Source organism: Sorex fumeus, unplaced genomic scaffold (assembly GCF_029834395.1).
Source record: "Sorex fumeus unplaced genomic scaffold, SorFum_2.1 ptg000006l, whole genome shotgun sequence".
Taxonomy (NCBI): Eukaryota; Metazoa; Chordata; class Mammalia; order Eulipotyphla; family Soricidae; genus Sorex; species Sorex fumeus.
Window position 1 is genome coordinate 33,987,883 of NW_026606063.1, and position 24,418 is coordinate 34,012,300.

Below are 24,418 nucleotides of genomic sequence, written 5' to 3' on the forward strand. Positions count from 1 at the left end.
GTTTGGGGGGGATTTTCGAGATGCCTGACACTTGATTGCGAACAGCCCATGGCTCAGCTGTGCTGTTGAGGGACGGAGCGTGTGACGGGCCCCACACGCACCCCACCTGGGAAGGCCTGCGTCTCAGAGGCCTCTCTTTCCCCGCAGGGTGTGGAACGTCCGCTACAACCACTCTCATGACCAGCTCGTGCTCACGGGCAGCAGCGACAGCCGGGTCATCCTCTCCAACATGGTCTCCATCTCCTCTGAGCCGTTCGGCCACCTGGTGGATGATGACGACCTGAGTGACCAGGAGGACAGGCGTACGGAAGAGAAGTAAGAACCTCAGCCTGGCGCCCTCTCACGAGTCTTCTCTGGGCCGAGGGGGCTCGGGGAGGGGTACCGGGTATGCAGTTAGGCTGGTGCCCCGCTGAGGGCCTGGGAATTTAGCCAAGGCATACACTGGACTTGGGTTCGGTGAGCTGGCTCCTGACGGTGCTCAGGGGACCATGTGGGATGCTGGGGATTGAACCCAGGTCGGCCGTGTGGAAGGCAAACACCCTACCTACTGTGCTATAGCTCCAGCCCCGAGCTGGCACCTTCTTGATACTTTCTGAAACACTGTGCCTCTATGCTGGTGTCTTGGCATTTCCCCCCCCCCCCCCCCTTGAGTGCTACACATAAGGCATTAAAGATGTCATTCACCTCTAATACTTAATCATTAATGAGTGCTTCCATTCACGGATCCTTCCTTACTGTTGTTCTTCCCTGTCAGGGGTGTGAGCCAGGCGACTCAGTCAGCAGTCACCTTTTTCACTCAGGGTGCTCACTGCTGGCTGGTGGGCAGATTGGCCCCTGCTGGCCCCAACCCAGGCCCAGGCCTGCCAGCGGCTGCACCCTGAGACGCTGCTCCACACGCAGAGAGCCTCCAGCACGGCTTGCCAGGGACACCCGCTTAGTTGAGAATTTTCCAAAGCCTTGCTCCCCTGCTCTATTTTCCGATGCTAATTGCCTCCACTCGGGCGCTCGCTTTTCATTTCCAAGCTCCTGCCCCAGAGACGTGTGGGCTCCAGCTGTGCGCTGAGCGTGACTGAGGTTTCTCTCTGGGGCCGAGAAGCAGGGCGTGCCCGGGACGACTCTCAGCAGCGTGGGTGCTAATGGAGGTGCCTCGAGTTTCCCTCCCTGGCTTCACTTTGGTGTGTGACAGCTGCCTCCTCTGCCGGGAGTGAGCCTGAATCAGCCGCATCTCTGGGTTCCAGAGGAAGCAGCTTCAGGAGGGGAAACCATCGGGGTGGTGACATCATCATCAGGCTTCCCCCCCTCCCCCTTTCCGTTTTGGAGATCTTTACATCCTCCATTTCTGAACTCTCCCTCTGCCCACATGAATTGAGTCTGAAATTACTTGATGAGGAGACGATTATGGCTGAATTTGGAGCTTTTTTTTTTTTTAATACGGAACACCTCACAAATTTGCGTGTCATCCTTGTGCAGGGGCCAGGCTAATCTCTGTATGGTTCCAATTTTAGTCTTTGTGCTGCCAAAGCGAGCACTGGATTTGGAGCCTTTTCCATAGAGCCTTTCCAGACAAACACCTCCTGATTTGTCTACCTCCTTGAGGTGATTGTTTTTCTGTTCAAACACGGGCAAAAACAGTTACAGGGCCTCTGTCTGGGGTCTAACGCTGAGCTGACCTTGGCCCCCTTCAGCACTGGTCTGCTCAGTGCCAAGCCGGCCTCTGTGCCTGTCTCTGTTAGGACAGAGCTGGTGTTTCCCGCTGACTTTGGGTGATTCCAGACCATACTGTCCTGGGTGGAGGCCCCAGAGACGCATGTTAGGAAGAACAGAACGGGTGCTTGTGACCGTCTGGCTAGCCAGGAGCCAGGACCCCTAGATGCGGCATTCTCATGGCTCCCTGCAGGCCTATGCACATGGCTTGTCCCTTCATGCTGGTAAACTAAGGAGAATCGGTCCCCAAAGGGAATTTTTGTGTTATATTTATGGCTAGGCACAGGCGACCCCTGGCAGGTCTGCTCTGGAACTCCGCCATCGGTTTAGAGTTGATGGGAGCCCAGTGTTCAGTGCCAACGGGACACTCCAGGTGAGGGTGGGAAGCCCTTCCTGCAGAGAACCCAGGAACCCCGAGGGGTAGCGTGTTCCTGGAATATAACCTTCAATGGAATGGGAAGAAACATGCAGGTCATGAAGGGGGCCCCAACTCTTGGGGGGATGGTGGGTGTCAGCTCGCCAGGAGAAGCTGAGCGCATGGTTCCCTGGTGGTGGTTGAAGAAGGTGAAGTAGTGTGAGTTGTTTAAAGACAGCCTGAGCGATGGTGCTGGGAGTGCAGGCCGACCCGTGGGCTTTCCCTGTGGTCACAGGAGGACAGCCTCACTCCACACTATGCTCTCATTCTGCAGCCCAGAATAGTGGACTCCCTGCTGCTGGCCATGCTTCCCCGTCCCCTCTCCCTCTCCCCCCCACACACACCACCACCATTCACACGCATCTCTGCTTTGCAGGAGCCAGGAGCCCCCGCAGGACAGCGTCATTGCCACCTACGAGGAGCACGAGGACAGCGTGTATGCTGTGGACTGGTCCTCGGCTGACCCCTGGCTGTTCGCCTCCCTGAGTTATGATGGGAGACTGGTCATCAACAGGGTGCCCCGGGCACTCAAGTATCACATCCTGCTCTGACAGGTGCTCTGCGGTCAGCAAGGTGGCGCGGGCTGGAGTTTGCAGGGGATTCGTTTTCCAGGCGGATGAATCCCTCTCCGGGAGGCCAGGCGCTGCCTGCTGATGGAGCGTTTTGGCACCGACGGGCCTCCCACCAACCGCACTGCTGACCCCTCAGGCACCATTTTCTGCAGATGGAGACGCTGTCCTCCTGACTGTGCAAGGACGGGATGCCCACTTCATGTGGGGTGGGGCCTGCCTAAATGGCTCCTCTCTCACCTGTGAAGGATGGGGGTAGTTTCACTTAAAAAAGAGCAGCAACAGGCCTTTCTGGTCCCATGATGTTAACTCATCTTTCTCTCAAGATTGAAATGAAATAAAAATGGACAAGGCGGCACTGCACAGACTCCTGATCTTGATTTTAGGAAATGTGCCCTAAATGTCGCCTGTGGGGCTTGTAGAACCTTCTGTGTCCTGGGCCTGACCAGTGGTCCATGCTTGGAGTGACTGGGTTGTAAGTCTGGGAGCCCTGACTATGTTTGTGACTGAGACATTCCTATCAACACGGGGGCCCCCTGGGTACTATACTATGCAGATTCCACTCAGGTTATGGGGGTGGCATTGGCACCATGGTTCCTTGTCATCTGGTAGTTACACTTGTCGTCACACATTAAGCTCCTATCTGCTGGTGACCCTAAATCACCAGCCAAGCTGCTTCTTGTGTGTGGGCCTTGGGTGTGTTGTGGGTTCTACACAGTGTGATCAGCTGTTTGTCTATCTGTCTGAAACCTTAGGTGTGAAGAGAGGGGGGACCAGAGGATCTTGTTTTCTCCACTTGTTTCCGAGGTTAGGTTTTTCTCTGGCAGCCCTTAGGGTGTGTGGTTTGTGAGGTGTGTATGGTGTGTGATGAAATGCATGTTGCATGAAAGGTGTCTTGGGTGTAATGTCAAGTGTGAGATATGTGAGGTGTGAGGTATGGGATGTGTGGTGTGTGACTTGTGTTCGTGTTGCGTGCGAGGTATGTGAAATGTGCTTTACGGAGCGGCCCACGTGGATAAGTCATTAAGGATCACATGGTTCTCGTGCAGAAGTGGGGTGCCAAGTTCTGAATGTAAGCAGGCCACTCAGTTATCAGTCCAGAGAGGGATGGAAGCTAAGTCCACCCTAATGTCAGGCCCTAGGAGTGTCCCATGCGAGGGGGTTCTGAAGGCCAAGGGGCATGGGGGGCTCAGGAGCAAGCTATAGGGTTCTCGACCTTTTCCCATTCGCCTTTTTGCCTGAGAAATGCCTCAGACCGATTGCACAATTGATTTTGAATTAAGTTTTGGTGATTGCATGTTCAGAAACCTTTTACTATTGCCCCAATTTTTATGATCTCCCCACATTCAGTTTACTGCTCCCTGGTTTAAGAAGTGCTGTTCTGGAGGGTGCATGTGGGGCAAGCCTGACTCACAGGGGAGTCTTGGGGAGATTTGATAGGAGCAGCTGGACGGGAAGGGGAGTGGGCTGGATCCTGAGGACGGGGACAGAGCAAATCGTCCGATAGGGCTGGGCACAGCCTATGGTCATGCTTAGAAGCCCAGGGACCTGCAGGATGCCAGTTTAGGGAGGAAAAACCAACATGAGGGGTGATCATGACATGGGGTGGGGGAGGCCTGATCTTGGTGCCCCAAGGAGGGGACACTGCAGTATGGGCTCAGGTGAAGCCCACAGACCCCAAAACCCCTAATCTTTCACACACAGCCAGTCACTATACCTGGTGAGCCATGTGTCACTTGCAGCACACGATAGCTGTGTTGACCCAAAGGACACACTTGCAATCAGATGACCAGATTTTAATCTTCAGATGTCAAGTCTCCGATGCAAGGATCGGCTGAGAGTGGATGGGCCAGGTGGTGCCTTGTCTCCCTCTGCACAGATCTCTGGGTCCTCCCCTTCTTGCAGGTGTCACCCAGAAGCAGCTGAGTGACCTTTTGTGTCCTTGAGTAGAAGGCAGGATGACAATGATGCGAAGGGAATGTGGCAGTGTTGCCTCCGCAGGTTTCTAAACAAAGACTCTGGGCATCCTTGAGCTGGTCAGAGGGAGGAGGCCTCAGCAGCGCCTTGGAGAGTGCTACTTCACACAGTACACAAGCCTCCGTGCTCATCAGGCAGGACTGCAGTGTCCGGGAGGGAATGAGGCTGAGGAGAAGGCGTCAGGCATCCTGCCAGCTCAATGTGGAACGTGATGAATGTCAAGCTCTGTGCTCACAGGGGCCTCTGGCCTGCGCCTGGCCCCTAGTCAGGGCAGGAAGCAGGAAGCACATTATTAATCAGCCCTTGTTGTTCACCTGGTGCCACTGCAGCAGCAGCTGGAGGGGCCTCTTGGGGACGTCTCAGTCGCCCCTGCCCCTTTTGGTGAGTTCCGCTCAGATGCCCAGAGCTGTGTGCTTCTCTCTCCTCTCCTCCCTGTTAGGGGCAGGAGATAGGGGGCTTCCCAAGAGATTCCCTTTCCTGCATCCCAGGGTTGCCACATGAAGACTATCTTGGGCAGCAGTATGGGAGGGGCTGGGGATGGGCTTTAAAACACCTGGTGGGGTGGGGGGGCGGAGCCTTAGTGCAGGGGTAGGGGGGTTGCCTTGCACGGGGCAGACTAATTCCTGGCACCGGATATGGTCTCCTGAACCCACCAGGAGTGATCCTTGAGCACAGCTGGGGTATGGTCCAAAAATACAGCACTGTAGCACTGTAGCTCTGTCCTCCCATTTGTTCATCGATTTTCTTGTGTGGGCACCACTAGTGTCTCCATTGTGAGACTTGTTGTTACTGTTTTTGGCATATCGAATACGCCACGGGGAACTGGCCAGGCTCTGCCGTGCAAGCAGGATACTCTCGGTAGCTTGCCAGGCACTCCGAGAGGGACAGAGGAATCGAACCCGGGTACGCAGTGTGCAAGGCAAATGCCCTACCCGCTAGAAAGAAAAACTTAACAGGTTGTGATAGGGCTGCCACCGAGTGACAGGGCAGCTCCAGCAAGGACAGCATTCCCACGACCAAAGGAGCGACTTCCAAATAAGGTCTGGGCAGGAAAGAGGTACCTGCTGCACTGGGTCTGACTACCTGCCACTCTCTCCTCGCCACCACCTGAGCGCCAGATGGGCTAGACTGGAGATGCTGTGAAGACTGCAGAAAGGAGGAGGAATAAAGAGACCCAAAAAGGTAAGAAAGAAAAAAGAACAAAAGAAGGAAAAGCATGAAGAGAAAGCAGGCAGAGCTGACCCAAGACATGAACTGCGAGATGGAGAGGAACAAGTGGTGGTGTAGAAAGGACAGGGCAGTGTTATCTGTCCTTCAGTGCAGGGAGAGGGGCGCTGTCCTGGGCCTGAGCACTGGGGGCCGGGTTCTGCGGTGCTGGGGCTGCATCTTGCCTGTGAAGGGCCGTCCCAGAGTTGCCTGCTTTGCTTTTCCATCCTGAGGCTCCAACCCACCCAGATCCACCCCTGGGGTGTGCCTGGCTGCAGGGAAGTTCCCGCAGACCCTGTCTCTTCCCCCCCCCTCCTTCCCCCCCCCCCCCCCCCCCCCCCCCCGCACCTCCTAGGCTTTCCCTGCAAACACATTCCCTTCAGGCCAGAAGCTCTCAGAGCTCAGCTCTGCTCATTCAGCACAGGATGGTTGATCCCCTGCTGGGGGAGGGGATGAGGTGCACATTCTTCATGGCCTCACAACTAGAATGTTCCAGAATGCATGGCTCCCAGTCCACTGCCTCTCTGCAGTCAGCCATCCCCTTTGGTCACTCTTTCCTGAGAGCCCCAGTGGCCCTCTCTGTCAGGCATTCCCACAGCCTTCAGCACAGATACTGGATGTCTCTCTGAAGGCCTGGCTCACCCTCCATATCAGCCTCACCCCCTCCCTACCCACACTCCTGTTTTGGTTGTCTGCAGGTGACCTGCATCCGTACTCTGCACCTTCTTCCTCTTGCCTCATGAAAGACCACCACAGCAGAGGCCAGTGGTGGTCTGGCAGAAGTCGCCAGACCCATGTCTGTGCTTCAGTCTCTCCCACCCTCACTGAGACAGGAGCACCACTTCCCAGCTCCACTCACACCCAGCCCAAGAACATCCCCTATGGGAATGGCTCGATAGGGCAGGATTGCTGTGTCCTCAGATAAGGACCTCCTGACCACACGGTTAGGTGGGAACTCAGAGGTGCAGGCAAATCCAAATGCCCCTGAATCCTCTCACACTCAAAGGCCAGAACTTGTTCCCTGAGAACCTTGCCCTAAAAGGAGGCCCCCCCAAACCTTACTTAGGGGTCTCATTCTCTGCACAATTGTCCATCTGATTTGGTGCCTACTGGGGACACTGAGACTCCATCTAAGGCAGGTGTACCCGATTGTTTCATGTTGCCTTCCCAAACCCACAAACATGAATTCTGAAGCATGCATTATATAGCTAGTTTTTCATAGGAAACAAAAACACTCTATTATTATTGTTGTTATTATTATTTTATTGAATCACTGTGAGGTAGTTACAAAGCTTTTGGGTTTTCAGTCGTACAATTTTCCAGCACCCATCCTTCCACCAGTGTACATTTCCCACCACCAATATCCCCTGTATCCCCCACCCCCTAGCCTGCCTCTATGGCAGGCACTTCTCTCTCTCTCTCTCTCTCTCTCTCTCTCTCTCTCTCTCTCTCTCTCTCTCTCTCTCTCTCTCTGCTCTCGGGCATTATGGTTTACGATACAGATACTGAGACGCCGTCATATTTGGTCCTTTACCCACTTTCAGCACACATCTCCCATCCAGAGGGATCCCTCCAAGCACCATTGTCATAATGGTCCTTCTCCATCCCAACTGCTCCCTCCCTGAGCCCTTGAGGCATACTTCCAATCCTCCTGGCCCTTGTTTCTACTGTCCTTGAGTGTTAGTTTCATACTATGTTTGTTTGTTTTTTTTCTATCACAATCACGACCATCCTGTTATTCTTCGATTGCCTCAAGCAGGCCCCAGTAGTCTCCTTTGTCCTAGCCCTGAGATTTTTTTTTTAAAGTGCCATATTCAAGGCTCTTTCAGTGTTAGGAGAATGAGACCCATCATTGTTACTGGTATTTGGCATATTGGGTACGCCACAGGGAGTTTGCCAGAATTTGCCATGTGGGCAGGTTACATTCGGTAGCCTGCCAGTTTGTCCAAAGTAAGAATGAGATAATAAGATATTGCGCAGCCGTGAATTCGGCCACGTGCTTTTGGGAGCTGGGTTTTATAGTCTCTGAGTCTTGGCCGTTGATGGGATTACACGACGCCAGGGGGCCAGTTGGTGGGTGTGACCCCCACCTACTGGAATTTGGAGGATCTGGGTGGAGGATGCTCAGCCCCGATCCGAATAGGCTTGAAGATCTCAGTCCCGGGACGCGTGTGCCTTTGTTCCTCTGCCGGTACCTTCATGTGTGTGGAGAGTGGTCTCAGCATGGTGGTGGCTGGTTCTGGAGGTCTTTTATATCCCACAAATTAATACAATCATTCTAAGTCTGTCCTCCTTCTGATTTACTTCACTCAGCATAATATTCTCCATGTCCATCCATTTATAAGCGAATTTCATGACTTCATTTTTCCTAATAGATGTATAGTATGACATTGTGTAGATACACCATAGTTTCTTTAACCAGTTGTCTATTCTTTAACCAGTTGTCTATTCTTGGGCATTCGGGTTGTTTCCAGATTATGGCTACTGTGAATTGTGCTGCAATGAACATACAAGTGCAGATGTCTTTTCTGCTGTGTGTTTTTGTACTCCAGGGGTATATTCCCAGCAGTGCTATTTTTGGGTCACATGGAAGCTCAATTTCTATTTTTTTATTTTGAGGACTGCCCATATTGTTTTCCAAAAAGGCTGAATCAGTCGGCATTCCCATCCCACCAATAATGGATGAGAGTCTTTTTCTCCCAGCATCCGTGCCAGCACTGGATGTTCTTGTTCTTTTTGATGTGCGACAGTTTCTGTAGTGTAAGTTGGTATCTCATTGTTGTTTTGATTTGCATCTCCCTGATGATTAGTGATGCAGAGAAATTTTTAAATTTGCATTTTGGCCATTTGTACTTCTTCTTTGAAGAGTTTCTGTTCATTTCTTCTGTCCATTTTTTTGATAGGGTTGGAGGATATTTTTTTATAAAGTGCTACCAGTGCTTTACATATCTTGGCTATTAACCCCTTATCTGAGGGTATTGGGTAAATAATTTTTCCCATTCCATGGTCTGTCTCTATATCTTGGTTACCATTTCTTTCGAGGTGCAGAAGCTTCTTATTTTAAGATAGTCCCATTTGTTTATGTTTGTATCCACTTGCTTGGTCAATGGTATTTCATTTTTCAAGATGCCTGTAGCTTCAATGTCGTGGAGTATTTGCCTATGTTTTGCTCTTTGTACCTTATGAATTCAGGTCCGATATTGAGATCTTTAATCCATTTTGATCTGACTTTTGTGCCTCACATTAGAGTTTAATACACTGACATAGACCCTCAAGTATATGATCACCTAATCTTGACAAAGGAGCAAGAAATGTGAAGTAGAGCAAGGAAAGCCTCTTCAGCAAGTGGTGCTGGTGAAACTGGACAGCTGGCATGCAAGAAAACAGACACTCTTAAGTAGTGAAATGGCTCTCTTCTAGAATATTCTTCCATAACTGTATGCCCCCACCCCACCCAAATTGCTCATGTGCTACTGTAGGATGACATTGCTTTGTCCTTTCTCCCTTTCTCCACAAGGAGAAAGGTTTATCAGGTTACACCCATCACAGTGCTACCAAATCACTCCCATTCCTTCCTTTATCTGTAACCACTTCTCTCTGCTCTCCTCCCCAACCAGTTAATCAGCTTTCCCCCCAATCAGACTCTGTTAACTTGTAAGGTTAGATTCCTCAGAAATCGATGATTTTATATGTATGAGTGAAATATTGCCTTTCTCCTCTCCGTATGTCTTATGAACAGTTTAAAGCAATGCCCTTTTTGTATAGATACAGGAAGACTGTTAACATTATGCTTTGTAACTTAGGATTTAATTGGCTTTGAATATTATTCACTCCCAGGCATCTGCTTTCTCGACTTAAGCCTCAGTTGCCCTTAGTTCCTAGCACCCCAAAAGCAGGGTCCCGACGAAGGACTGAATGGACCCAGGGTAAGCGATGAGCTACCCTGGCATCAAAATGGGCCAGGCCAAAGTGCCAAGATTCTTAACTATAAGATAAGAGTTTGATCATAGACAAATGCTGTCATGATCCAAAAGTAATGACGAGACTAGGATCCTGCTAGGGGTAGGAAAGACTATCTGGCCTGAGCACTATAGTCTGAGATCAAGATGGCCCTAGGAGGGCAATTCTATAAGTTTAAGATATTTCTCACTGTATCCATACAAAATGATTTATATTATATATGCTTCTGTGTTTGTTGGACAAGGAGAGGAGAAACACACCCAGGGGAATCCACTATAGGGTGGATTGATCTGATAATGAGGATCTGTCCTAGGAGCGGATGTCCCTGAGGGAAAGAATTCTACCCCTGTTGACTGTGATCGCAGCTATGTGTAATTGTTACCCCAACCTCTCATGCTTTGGGATTTAACTAGACTGTAAGAGTGGGCTGAGAGAGCAGAATCAGAATCGAGACTCCAGAGAAGGAGAATGAAGGGGGATCAAGAAGGAGAATGAAGTAGCATGGGGGAGGAAGAAGCAGGAAGAGAATCAGAGGAGAATGGAGATGGGAATGGAATAAACTGCAACTAAGACCAACCAGCCTGGCCCTCATTCCTTCCCTTGCCTGCCCATCACCATCGATCTCCCCAGGGTGGGGGAAGCGGCATGAGACTACCAAATGCAGGCGGTGGGAGAGATAGAACCACCACCGCTGCTGTGCTGCTGTTTCCTTTTTTGAGTTTACACATGCTACCTTCATTAATTTGAGTTACTGATGCTTCTTCCCAATCTTCTAGGCTTGAAACCCAGGAGAGCTCAGCTTTTCCTCTTCCCTGAAGACTCCTGCTGCTACCACAGCTCATAGGGCTCCAGAATCCTGCTCTCAATCATTTCCATGCCCTCTTTTGCTTGTGCATTTACAATTATGTCTTGTTGAGTTTGTGATCACATCACAATGACACCAACATTTACTGAGCTCAAGAATCTCATCTACCAGGACAGAGGGAGAAGGGAGAACAACATACTTATTCAAGGTGATATGAGATAGGGAGGGTGAAGATTTGGTGGCTCAGTGCCTTAGTTCTGAGGCTCAACATTTAAAAGCTAAACAAAGAGGACCAAGTGATAGCCCTTTGGATGCTTCAGTTACTTTCACTGTCAATTGGATGATTGTAAAACCTACTTCATAGTGTTAGAGGATAAAGTTAATTCATATGTTAGAGCTCATGAAGTACTATGTAGATATTAGTGAGCATCCCAATAGGAACATCTATATTCATTTAAAACATTAAAAATATTTAAATAAAGGATCAGAAATCATATAAGGCAGGTAGGAGAAACTTTTACTAGAATCAGGAATGTTACTGAACTCCCACTCACTTCTGAGTTCTCTGGTGGCAGGAGCAGAAGAGGAAAGAAGGTGCATCAACATATTGATCAGTCACTCATACCTGCTCTAGGAATTTCAGCCTCAGAAGCAGCAACTGTGAAGATGACTACTTGGGGCACAAGTGGGAAGACCATGAATGAGCAGCCTTGCACACTGCATAGGACAGCACCTTCCTGTTGGAGGGAACACAGAGCTGATTTAAGTTTATAATGCCTACGGGGCATTTTGTGTCTGAGATGCCTGAGAATGGTAGTCCTGAAGCTATACCACAGGAAGATGATTTCACCTCTAGTTTCCAAAAGAACTATCTTCCAAGACAGGGTAAGTTATGCTGTGATTGAGGTACATAGAGTGCATGTGTGTGGGTGTGGGTGTGACTGTGTGTGAATGTTGTGTGTGTGTGTGTGTGTGTGTGTGTGTTTTCTCCTGGAACTTGGTTAATCATTCTCATATGTAGGGTAATATTGCTTTGTCCTTCTTCCACAAGAAGCTTGGGTTTATCTGGTTACACCCATCACAGTGCTCCTGAGGCATTTCCATTCCATTGTGTTTATCTGTAAACAGTCTTCCCTATGCTCTCCTCCCCACCCAGTTAATCAGCTTTCCCCTTAATCAGACTGTTAATTTGTAAGATCAGTTTCCCAGAAATCTATGATTTTATATGTATCAGTGAAATATTGCCTTTCTCCTCTCCTTATGCCTTATGAACAATTTACTTTAAGGTAATATCCTTTTTGTATAGATACAGGAAGACCGTTAACATTATGCTTTGTAACTTAGGATTTGATTCACACAATCACAATCACAAATCATCCTGTTATTCGTCGATTGCCTCGAGCAGGCCCCAGTAATGTCTCCTTCATCCTGGCCCTGAGGTTATATTCAAGGCTCTTTAGCAGAATGAGACCCATCATTGTTACTGGTATTTGGCATATTGGGTACGCCACGGGGAGTTTGTCAGACTCTGCCTTGTGGGCAGGCTACATTCGGTAGCCTGCCAGTTTGTCAAAGTAGGAATGAGATGTCATAATAAGATGTCGCGCGGCCGCTTGGAGATCTCGGCCCCGGAACCCACGTGGCTTTGTCCCTCTGCCGGTACCTTCAGGTGTGCGGAGAGTGGTCTCAGCATGGTGGTGGCTGGTCCTGGAGGTATTCGGCTGCCGGGGCCCTGGTCAGGGATTTGATTGGCTTTGAATATTATTCACTCCCGGGCATCTACTTTCTCAACTTAAGCCTCAGTTGCACTTAGTTCCTAACACCCCAAAAGCAGGGACTGAATGGACCCAGGGCAAGTGGTGAGCTACCCTGGCATCAAAATGGGTCAAGCCAAAGTGCCATGATTCTTAACTATAAGTTAAGAGTTTGATCATAGACAAATGCTGTCATGATCCAAAGGTAATGACGAGACTAGGATCCTGCTAGGGGTGAGAAAGACTATCTGGCCTGAGCACTGTAGTCTGAGATCGAGATGGCCCTAGGAGAGCAATTCTATAAGTTTAAGATATTTCTCACTGTATCCATACAAAATGATTTATATTATACATGCTTATATGTTTGTCAGACAAGGAGAGGAGAGACACACCCTTGGGATTCCACTTTAGGGTGGGTCCTCCTGCAGAGAAAGGATCTGTCCTAGGAGCGGCTTTCCCTGAGGCTAAGATTTCTACCCCTATTGATTGTGACCGCACCTATGTATAATTGTTCCCCCAATTCCTCATGGAGAGAGTTATAATGAGACTGTAGAAGGGGCATAGGGAGGAGAGGCAGAGAAGGAAGACTGGTGTAGATGGAGAGAGAATCAGAATAAACTATGACTAATACCAACCAGCCTGGCCCTCGTTTCCTTCCTCCGCCTGACCATCGCCATCAACCTCCCTGGGGTGGGAGAAGGATGAGACTACCGAACACGGGCGGCGGGAGAGATAGAGCCACCGCCGCTGTGTGCTGTGCCCCCTTTGTGTGAGTTTACACACTTGCAGACTGTTTAAATTCCCAGAGAAGTTTCCCTGTTCCTTACTGCTCTCTTTCATATGACTATCTTCCCATCAGATCATTTATTCACTTGGCAAGGAAGTGTTAATTCTACAGTTCTTGCTTCCACCAGAATTAAATGTCATGAGGACTGAAACTTAAGTTTTACATTTATTCAGCAAATACTCAGGGCCTGACATGTGGGTGCTCAGAAGTTGTGCTGGCTGGCTGGCTGGCTGGCTGGCTGGCTGGATGGATGATTGGTGGATGGGTGGATGGATGGAAGTATGATAAATTAATATGGGTAGATGGATGGGTAGGTGGGTGAGTGGATAGGTAAGCAGATAAATAGATGGATGGATAGGTGGGTGGATGGATAGATGATGGATAAATGAATGGTAGGTGGTAGATGAACAAATGATGAATGTATAATGAATGGATGGATGGGTGGGTGAGTAAATGGATGGATATAGGGTAGATGGATAGTTGCCTTTATGGTGGATGTATGGAGGTATAAGTGGGTCTATGACTATAGATGAATGGATAAAAGGATGACTATAGATGAATCTTAGAAATTCTTTAGCCAAAGTAAAATAAAAACTCTGATATGAAATAAAGTGAAGTTTAATCAGAAATTTTCAAAGCCTAGATTTCTGTCTTCTCTTAATCTTATATAGGCCTGTCACTTGTGGTTGGAGTATTCTGGAAACGAAGGATTTCCCCCATTGAAATGCAATTCTGTGATTTAATGCAATTGGTGGGATGTGTGGGCATTTGTCCCAGTGTGTCAGATCTGAAAATTCTACTAGCTGTCATAATTCTGCTAATCGTCACTTCTAAAGGATGAAATACTCCTTGTCTGAGACATTTCTAGAATTTGGTTCTCACTTTCTTTAGCTTTCATAACTTTTCTTTTAAGGGAAATATCAATAAATAAATCTGTTAGCTTCTCTCAAGGTAAACTACTTTATGGATAGGTGTATAGATGATGGAAACAGGACCTTGGATATTATTTGAGTGTGAAATTTGTGAAAAATGTAAGCTCTTAATTATCTTAAAGCACTGGAAGCCATTAGCTGTGTTGTTTAGTGAATGGAGTGAAATTGGACTTTAAAATCACACCAGGACTCTGTGGGGGCTCAAAGCTCAGTATCCCCATCTGATGCAGTGAGAACACCCCATGCTTGGTGGTATCAGGAAGTGATGATGACAACAGTGACTGGTGAGTGTTGATGGATGCTCCGTTTCTACATGGCTTACTGTGGCGAATGCAAGTTCAAAGCACACAGGACAGGGTCTCAAGTTCTGATTCCAAATATTGCCTCAGATAAAACGATGAAATTGTACTTAGTGGGTGTTCAATCATTCATTCAACCAATTAGTCACAATCCCCAGCCCCCTATCCTCCTGCTCATCAATACCCCCACTTCTCTGCCTTATTAATTTTGTGAGTATCTAGACCTTTAGGCTTACTAAACACGCATCGGGCTGCCTATGTTTGTACTGGCCTTTCTTTGGAAGTTCTTTTCCTCACTCTTTGCCTATTGCAGCTTCTCTGCTCTTTCCCTCGAGGACCTTCACTGACATGCCACAGACCCATGCCCCACTGGCATCCCTGGTGTCCTGCCTGAAAAGCAGGAAATCATCCTGTTTCTGCTAGAGAAGGGCGAGTTTGGGGCTTCCACCACCGCCTATAGTAGGCCCAGGCGGGCTCACTGCTCTTGCAGCTGGTCTGGCTGGACTCAGCCCCAATCCACCCTCTCCTGTCTGGGGTGGGGGTGGGGGATTCTCTATATGGCTGGTGCACAGGAGAACCAGGGTCCAGTCCTGCTCCCACTCGGGCTCCGTGTTTCAGCCCCAATGCAACTTTTCTTATTTTCTTGGGCTGGTGTGCACTGTTCCTGGGGCTCCTTGCCAGATGAAGACATGGTTCACTGTCCAGGCATGAGCCTCACGGCACTGCACAGCATGCTCAATATGCACCACGATCACAGCATGCACGGCACTGCACGTGCGCACAACCCACTCAGCACGCTGTGCACCGCTCAGCACCAACACACCGCACGCATGCACGTACGGCACGCTCAGCACGCTGGGCATGCACGCTCAACACGCACGGTGGTGCACCTCGCTCGGCTCGCACAGCATCATGTAGCCCCCTCATGCCCCAAACCCAGGCCGCGGAGTGTGTGAGAGCATCACAGCCCGGGTCGGAGCTTGCTTTCGCACGGAGATACTTAGCAAGAACCGAATTACCTTTTTCAAGGTCTGATAAGGTTTGCTGAATCTCAGTGCATTCCAGGTGGGCTCCATCCTGAGCCCCAGCTGCCCAGGACTAAGCCCGATCCTCCCTTTCTGTTCTAGTCACCAGCAAGGACCATGGCTCTCAGAAGTTGATGCTGTGGGAGACCAGCTCCAATCTGGCTTCCCAGCATGGAAATTTCCAGGCACCTGCTGTTTCCAGGAGGAAACTGGCAGGTTCACTGACGCTTGGCTTCGGTGCAGCTGCTAATAGAGCCTCCTTCCACGAGTGTCCTGGTGGAGGGGCCACTAGTTATTGACCTCTTCGCTCTCTTCTTTGGTTTGATTTGGGTACTTTGGAGCACACGCAGCACTGTTCAAGGTCATGCCTGGTGGTGCTCCGGGAACTATCTTGGAGGCCTGGAATTGAAGCAGGGTTGGCTGCTTTGCAAGCCAAGTGCCTTAATCGTGGTACTCTTTCTCTCTTGGGTGAAACCTCTTCACTCTGTCCCAGGGGCAAGTCCCAGATCACTTGTGACAGTGATGAGCCCCGAAAATGACAGTCAGCAGTTGGGATGATGAATGTGTCCCTGATGATCCCAGCATCATGCTCCGGGCCAGACCAGGTAGGGAAGACTCTCCAGGCAGGGAGGGTGAGAGATGGGATGGGGTAGCACCTGAGTAAATCCCAGAGAGCTGGGGGCAGGGTCTGTGGTGTGGCCGTTTGAGACTTGGTCATGTGCAGTGGCCAGAGAGAGTCATAGCATGGTCCCATGTATGGGAACATACTGGAGGATGCCCCAGGATGGGCATGTGTCTATTTGAGGGTCAGGCATTCTGTGACGCTGTGTGTTTGGGCGAGGCAGGGATAGGAGTACAGTGCAGAGCATGGAGTGCAAGACACAGAAAGGGAAGGAGGGACACTGTGGAAATTTACCAGCAAGTGTGGGCATGAGCCCAGTCAAAGGGGGAGCAGAGATGCCCTGGATTTTCTGCTTAATTTCTTGAAGAGCCTGGTGGATGATAATCATCTGGAAGCAGGAAATGGAGGAGGACTCAACCTTTCCCTGCAGCCTGTGGCAGAGTCCGGAGTGAAGGACCCCTTCCTAGGTGTCAGGCACAACATTTGAGATGCCTGGGTAGCCTAAGGGGTAGGGGAGCGTGGCCAGGAGACCCTGTAGTCTGGCAGTGGAAGAGACCTTCCTGGGGGTTTCAGCCTGCTGGGGGATTTTAGCAGTAGAGATGCATCTTTCCCAGCTCTCAAGGCTGCACATGCAAGATGAAGGCAGCAGCAGAGTCTCTCTGGGACGTCCCTTTCCCTGCTGGTTTGGGGGTGGCTGTATTCTCACTGTGTGTTCCCCTCCTCATCTCCCAGAGGTCCCACCCCCGAGCAACATCACTTGGCAGGTTAGGATTTATGAATCTGGGGACACATCCAGTCCATCTTGTCCAGCAGGATGGTTCTTTGGAGAATGCTGAGGCCAGAAGTCTGAGGAATAACAGCCCAGACTGTCTTTTCTTCCACATACAGGCAGGCAGGGAACTGCACAACACCAGCACAGCCCATTTGGGCTCAGGGGAAAACAAGGGAAGCTCATAGAGGGTTCACAGTGGCCACCTTCCCTTGCTGCCTCCCAGGCAGGGGTGCTGTCCCCGCCCCCTACCATGGTGATGAAGATCAAACTCCGACAATAATTCTTGGTTCTCACTCCCCACACTCACTGACTGACTCCTGCTACAAGGGGCCTGGTGAGGGCTTTGCTCCCAATCCCAGATGGTACAGTAGGTGCCCCATGATCAGAGCAGGCATCCATTTCCCAGGAGCTAGAACCACATCCTGGACCATCCTCGGTTCTGTCCCTCCAGTTTCCAGTAGACAGTGAGTGACTGTGAACTCAGTACTCTCTTCCCTCTGCTGTGCATGTGGCATGGGTCTATTTTGGACACTTCATACATTGTCGCCAGTGCGTTCCACCTGTGGCTCACACTTGAATGTGCCTTAATTAACACTAATCCTGGCTCCTGTGTCAGTGTGTTTAATTAAGAGAAGGAAACAGGATACCTCGGAGGCTTGACATCACATGCTTTCATTAGAAGCAAGTGTTCAAGGCCCATTCCCTGGGCTCGGGAGTCCTGTCAGAGAATTTGGGGAACCGGGCCAGTTGCATCCTCACCCTGTCTCCTGAGCATGGCTCACATGGTTGTGTCTGCAACCCCAGGGCAGCTGGAGAGGGCATCTGGAGAGGCCGGCCAAAGCTGAGCTTCTTAAATTAGGGGTGGTGACTCCAGGTAAGAGCAGCACAGCCTGGGTCTGAGCTTGCTTTCACACGGATATATGCTTTCATATAACTCTTGTGGGGGTTGTGAAAATTTAGCCAACAGTAAAAGGTTTCTGAACATGTAACAACCCCAAATGAATTCAAAGTCAAATGCATCACCAATCCAAGGCGTTTCCCTCAGAGCTCACCTGTGTTGCATTTCAAGGGTGAAAAGGGGTCATGAGTGGAACTAGTTTAAGAAACACTGGGCTAAAGGATGTTCTGTGTAGGGTGAGCCTCCTGCACCTGCAGCATGTGACATTTTATTTTGAAAGGGCAGGTTTGACTTGCACATGGAGATTTGTGACCGATGACATCTGGGACAAGATTCCTCAGTTCTCTGAACTTCTGTATATTTGTATATGGGCATATTTGTAAATATTGCATATCTGTATATTTGGACAGTCATGCTTACCACATCAGGTAGCTGTGAAATTAACAGGTAATCAGTTACCTGTTAATTCCAGTTCCTAGTGCCTTGAACATACTAACTCAAGCCGGGTGGGGTAATGTAAGGCTATATTACAATGACAAGAGTTGATCCTGTGTGTATTTTTTTTTGCAGGACAGGATTTGGGGCAGGGAAGAATTCACATCCTTCAAAGCTGGCTCTGTATAGGAGTCTGCTATGTCTGGGCTGGCCTGGCCTGGTGGAATTGGGGTCATTGTAGGCGTCTTCCCTCTCTAATCTGGTGCTAGGGTTGGATGTATAGTTGGTGGGGTAGCACACAGCTCTTCACATGGAAGGGCCTTAGTGTCCCAGACATCTTCCCTGCTTGGGGCCGGGATTCCAGGAGAGAGAAGGAGGTCAGCCCTCGGAAGCCTTCCCAGACTTTGGAGCACTGTGTGCTCAGGAAGGCATAGTTAGATACTGTGCCTTTTCCCTGCCCTCAGGTTAGAGAATGCCAGCATGTTTGGCTTTGGCAAAGGTTTGTAGACTTTTATAAAGTATATTCATTAAGCTTACATTTTGTTTTATTTCATTTTGGGGCCCTACCCATGGTGCTCAGGTCTTAAGGATCACTTCCAATGGTGATCAGATTGAATTAGGGTTGGATATGTGCAGGGCAAGAGCCTTAACTCCTGTACTATTTTTCTAGTTAAATTTTACAAAATTCTAAAGTAACTGTGGGATCACAAGAAGTTGAGCATAAACTTGGGTGTCGTATAGTATACACGTCCAGATTTCATCACTGATCACTGTCAGCATCTCTGGTTAGTGAGGGTACAGTGTTATAATTTGGGAGCCAATACTGATAGTTTATTATTCACCAAGTCCATAATTTACTTGATCACTTGATCACTTAACTTCCTGTTAATTGTTGATTTGCTCGAGTGGGCGCCAGTAACGTCTCCATCTGTCCCTGTCGCGTGCTAGTGTAGCCCAATGGCATCTGTTTGTTCTAGGAAAACGAGGAGCGTCAAACTAATCGTTCATGATCTTGATGAAGAAGTCTGACCATCTGGTAGGTGGGCAGCCATGCGGTCTTTTGACATCCCATGGAATCCAGTCAGTAACAGCTCTAGTCAGGCAGTCGTCTCTAAATCTCATTACGTGACCAGCCCATCTGATTTTTGACACCTTGGCAAATGAGACAGCGTCCCTGATTCTTGATTGTCAACGGAGGTCGAGATCCGGATTCCTTCTCTAATTTGAGTGAAACGTGATACTTCAAGCATGTCTCATTTGCCATAATTTACATCAGGGCTCAATCAGTCTTGGCATTGTACATTTTGCGTGTTTGAACACATGATGAGGGACAGTTGTCTTTTGTGTGCATTTAGTAATGTGCATCTAAGCTCAAGAGCTCATTCCATTTCAGTGCTGAATAAAAATTCCCCTGTGTGGATGTATGTCTCTTCTAGAGGACTTCTTAGTTTGCAGAATACACGGGACCTCCTATGGCTTCATACTCCTGGGTTCAATGTCCTTGTACCTGGTCTGAGCAGGAGGGGTTCCACTCTGTAAGGTAGGTGTAACTTCTAACCCATTTCTCCTGCACCTGTGCTTGTCTCTATCCCAGTGATTCTCTGTCATGACCCCCAGCCTGGATGCCCAGGACACAGTGTCCCCCTCTACAAGCTGGCCCTCTGAGCCTCCCAGGAGTGGATCTGTGGGAGAGGGCCTGAGGCTCAGGAGCCTTCTGGAGCCACCAGTACCTGCTCTTCCCTTTCTCACTAGCCTGCTCATGTAGGACTGCAATAGGTACCACATCACCCCCACTGAGTCCCCAACTCGGTACTCACCCAACTGCCCACCTGCATGGGAAAGATGACTCTGTTTGTGGCCCTCCCAGGGAAAGTCGTTGTGTAGGCCCTGCCAGGGACCGAGTGGAAAGGGACTCGCTGTGGGGGAACCGGAGGAAGGTGGGCCTGGCACAGAGCACGACATCACTTCTGCCTTCTCTGAGCTGTGGTCCAGGAGGTTTCTGGAGTTGCTTGCCACTCACAGCTGCCCGGCCCAGAGGAGAGATTGAGGTACTGGATGCCTAGATGACTGCAGTGATCCCTGGTCCCTGGTAATACCTAGGGGTTCAGAGGACTCAATGACTTCCAAGTCCCTATCGGGGCAGTTGGGAGCCAGGGCTCGTGGGTCAGTGGTGCAGACACCAGACCAGCAGGCATCTTGGGTGTACCCACATTCCAGAAGCTTTGAGGAGGTGTCCCTGTCTAAATTGCAGCCCGACCACGGGAGCACAGGCAGTTAATTGGTGGCTGGTTCCACAGAGCTAAGGTTTTCCACAGTAAGAAGGGTGTCATAAATACTCACTGCATGGAAGGACCTGGCTGACCCTCAGGGCTGCAGTGTGAGCCGTAGAGCTGGAATACAGGGGCATACATAAAGAGGCCCTGGGTAGGGACATGATTCCAGGTTTTTAGCAGTACTTGCCCTCTGCACCCTTCCCTGGGTCCCCACATATATGCACACGCCATGCCGCAGTTCCCAGAAGTTTATGCTGGACAACTTCCTTCTGCTGTTTCCCTTTTCCTTTAAGCAGCAATAAGAAGCAAGATATTTATCATCCTCTCTCAGTAGCAGAGCCCAAACCCACAGTATGGAATTCATAAGAGTTTTTCCTGCTCAGCAGCTGGTTTATTTTAAACTGTCGAAGTTGATAGCCCAATCCACTTTTTGATGTAGCTATGATGGTTTTAGGAGATTTAGACATGATTTTTTATAGTGTGAAAAAGAAAAATAGAACTGAATATATGATAATGATGAATCCTTCAACTTCTGTGTCTAAAATTGCTTGTAGGCATGAGTTATTGCATAATAATTCATGCCCTGTTGTGTCTTACTGCTTAATAAGCGTGTGGAAACGGTTATGTCGGAATTGCCTTTTTATTGTCATTTGGTGCTGTTTAAATTGTGCTGGCGTGGCGGCTGAGGGGGGTGCCGAGCCACTGACTGATGAAGCCATTCAGGCATCCACCAAAGGAGCTGGTCATCATGGGCCCGCGGTACCAGAGGCAGGAAGAAAATGGCTTCTCCCACCAACGGAAGGGCTGGGTGCAAGTATGACCTCCGGCTGCTCTCTCCTCAGGAATCTGGGCTGTCCATGAGCCTTTGTCAGACTTGATCCAACTGGACAGCTTCCGAGGCACAGGATGCTCTTCTCCTTTGCTGGGGTTTTTTAGTTCATCCCCTCCTGAAGTCTGGGCTCTTGAAAGTCTTTAAACAGGGTAGTCTTCTAGGATCCTCACAGGTGGAGTGATTCCATTCATTGCTTCTCATGGGAGTTGCTTACCTCGCCTTAGAACCAATGTTTTTCTCTCCCATCTTCTCTTCTGGAAACATCCCTCTTCTGGATCATGGCTGTGTGTCTGGGTGGGGAATTGGAGTGTATGAAGGCTGTAATACCTGAAGGTCACTGGACTCACCTTAAAATTGACCAGCAACAGCTCCCACCTGGCCTCAGGGCCTTGGCTGTCTCTTGGGCAAGATTATGTTGAACATCCCCAGGGTACATTGCTGGTGGGAAATATGCACTGGTGAAGGGATGGGTATATGACTGAAACCTAATCATGTACAACTTTGTAACTGTGTATCTCATGGTGATTTAATTAAAAAAAGAAAGGAAGAAAGAAGGAAAGAAAGAGAGGGAAAGAGAGAAAGAAAGAAAGAAAGAAAAGAAAGAAAGAAAGAAAGAAAGAAAGAAAGAAAGAAAGAAAGACTCACCAGAGAAGGAGCCTGTACTCATCAGTGATTCGTGATGAATTTGGGACAGTTTCACTACTTTAAACTCCATATTCTAAGAAATGGACAGCAGAGGCATGTTGGAAGCAGTGTAAGGCAGCCACCTTGCCTGCTGGCATCTCCTGCAATGGTGACTGCCCTGAAGCTTGGCATAGTCTCTGGTGCCTACTTGGATATTGAGCGAGTACGCCCCAATGCATGAACACCCAATCTGTTGACACATGGGATTTGGTATTTCCTGATGCACACAGGAAGAAAATGAGGCTCTGAGAGGCCAAGGGGCGATGTGTGGGTGGAGGTGGAATGGTCACTGGAGCCCCCAGAATTCTATTTCTTGGCCACTTGGGGGCCAGATAACAGAGATCCAGCATCTTCTCTCCTTTCAGGGATCATATGGGGACATGGAACTTTGATTACAGAGCTCTTTCAGCTCTGACTCTGGGATTCTGGTTCCTGGACTTAAAGTCAGGGTCTTGTGGTCAAAGGCTCTCAGTCTCTCCCGCACAGGATGGAGATTGGGGTAGACAACGTGCCCCCCTGCAGGCCTGAAAGTGGTTTTCATGCTCTAACCATGGCCAGGATACCTCTGTGTGTTGTATTGCTTGGTCCTGTGGCTCAAATTCCTTGAAGGACCCTCCTGTGGCTAGTTGCCTAGTCCAGCAGGATAACTTCACTGCCCCTGAATAGATGTCCATCAATAAGGTCCCATCAGTGTTGGCATAGATGTGGGGAGAAAAGGATGCTCTTTAATTGTTGGTGAACTGCCAATTGGTCCAGCTTTTTTGGAAAACAATATGGGCATTCCTTCAAAAACTAGAAATTGAGCTTCATATGACCCCACAATACCACTTCTGGGAATATATCTTGAGGGTACAGAAAAGCACAGTAGAAATGATATCTGCACCTGTATGTTCATTGCGGCACTGTTCACAATAGCCAGAATATGGAAACAATATGAGTGTCCAAGTACAGATGACTGGTTAAAGAAACTTTGGTACATCTACACAATGGAATACTATGCAAGCTGTTAGGAAAGATGAAGTTATGAAATTTGCTTATAAGTGGATGATCATGGAGAGTATCATGCTAAGTGAAATGAGTCAGAGAGGGACAGACATAGAATGACTGCACTCATTTGTGGAATATAAAATACTTTGAGACTGACACCCAAGGACACTAGACACAAGGGCCAGGAATATTGCTCCACAGTTGGAAGCCTGTCTCATGAGCTGGGGAAGAAGGCAGCTGGAATAGAGAAGGGATCACTAAGTCAATGATGGTTGGAGGGATGGTTTGGGATGGGAGATGTGTGCTGAAAGTAGGTAAAGGACCAAAAGTGATAGCCTCTCAGTATCTATATTGCAAACCATAATGCCCAAAATAGAGAGAGAGTATGAAGGAAATGTCTGCCATAGAGGCAGGGGGAGAGTTAGAAAGGGGGCAGGGATACTGGAAACATTGGTGGAGGGATGGGTGTTCAATCATCGTATGACTGAAACTCAAAAATAAAAGCTTTGTAACTGTGTCTCATGGTGGTTCAATAAAAATAAACAAACAAACAAAAATAACCCAGGGTCCCATCAGATTTGCTTTTAACCAGCAGCATGTGCGTCTTTATATTTTATAAAGGGAAAACTGTAGTCAGCTGTGGGGGAAATTTATTCTATTTAATTTTTAATCCAAATGAGACAACTGTGTGGTTCCAAGGGCTGAAGATGTACCTGACAGTGCTCAGTGACAGTGTTCATGGTGTAACCCTTCATGGGACCAGGGAGCTCTCTCTCTCTCTCTCTCTCTCTCTCTCTCTCTCTCTGTTTGTCTTTCTCTGTCTCTCCCTGTCTTTCTCCATCTCTCCATCTCTCTCTCTTCCCTGCTCTCCTGCCTTTTTGTTCTGAGTGGTGCCAGACCCCAGTGGCCTTGGAGCTGCTCTGTAAGAGGAGCGCCTGTAAGAGGAGCGCCTGTCTTCCCCAGCCTTGGTGCCAGCCTGTACCCTGGGGAATGTGTCAGCCTCAGGGCTCTGTCATTTTCCATCCTTACCCCCTTTTAGCATTGTTTAGGCTCGCCCACAAAGCATATGTGTTTTGCAGTCAGAGTCCCTGAGATGAATGTGGTCATTTTCCTAACAGGGAGATTATGATAATCCCCCTCATTGTTCCTGCCACAACACCCTCATCTGTATAAGGGTAATCACACCCTCCTCTTGTGGAGAGAAGATAAATGGCAGGGTATCCATAGGTGCCCAGCATAGCAGATGTTAAATACATTTTTAATCCCTTCCCATCAGCACTAGAACTCAGATATAAAGTTCCTGTTTTAATGATCCAGGTGGCTGATTGGACATTGGGCTTGCCATTTCTTTATTATTGGGGTTCAGCACTGAGCAACTCTGACTGTAGACAGACAGCAGATGCAGCCGACTGGCTAGCTGGATAAGTTGCCTGTAGGGATCTCAGCTGCCATGCTTCCCCAGGTCTAGGGACATAGGGGCAT

General features: G+C 49.1%; 1 protein-coding gene and 1 non-coding gene across 3 annotated transcripts in view; one reads left to right on the forward strand and one right to left on the reverse strand.

Moving 5' to 3' along the window:
- EIPR1 (EARP complex and GARP complex interacting protein 1) overlaps positions 1-2,743 on the forward strand; it is a 185,033-nt gene extending 182,290 nt beyond the window's left edge. The window contains exons 8-9 of one of the 2 annotated variants that reach the window (XM_056125170.1): positions 148-315; positions 2,496-2,741. In XM_056125170.1, the coding sequence (XP_055981145.1) occupies positions 148-315; positions 2,496-2,670 (343 nt within the window). In that variant the 3' untranslated portion in view covers positions 2,671-2,741. Of the gene's footprint in view, positions 1-147; positions 316-2,495 lie in introns of both variants that reach the window. The other variant, XM_056125177.1, reaches the window with a different exon arrangement.
- Positions 1,426-1,529, reverse strand: LOC130038064 (U6 spliceosomal RNA). Its single transcript, XR_008794592.1, has one exon. It is a non-coding gene; the product is annotated as a U6 spliceosomal RNA (small nuclear RNA).
- Positions 2,744-24,418: the final 21,675 nt, after the last annotated feature.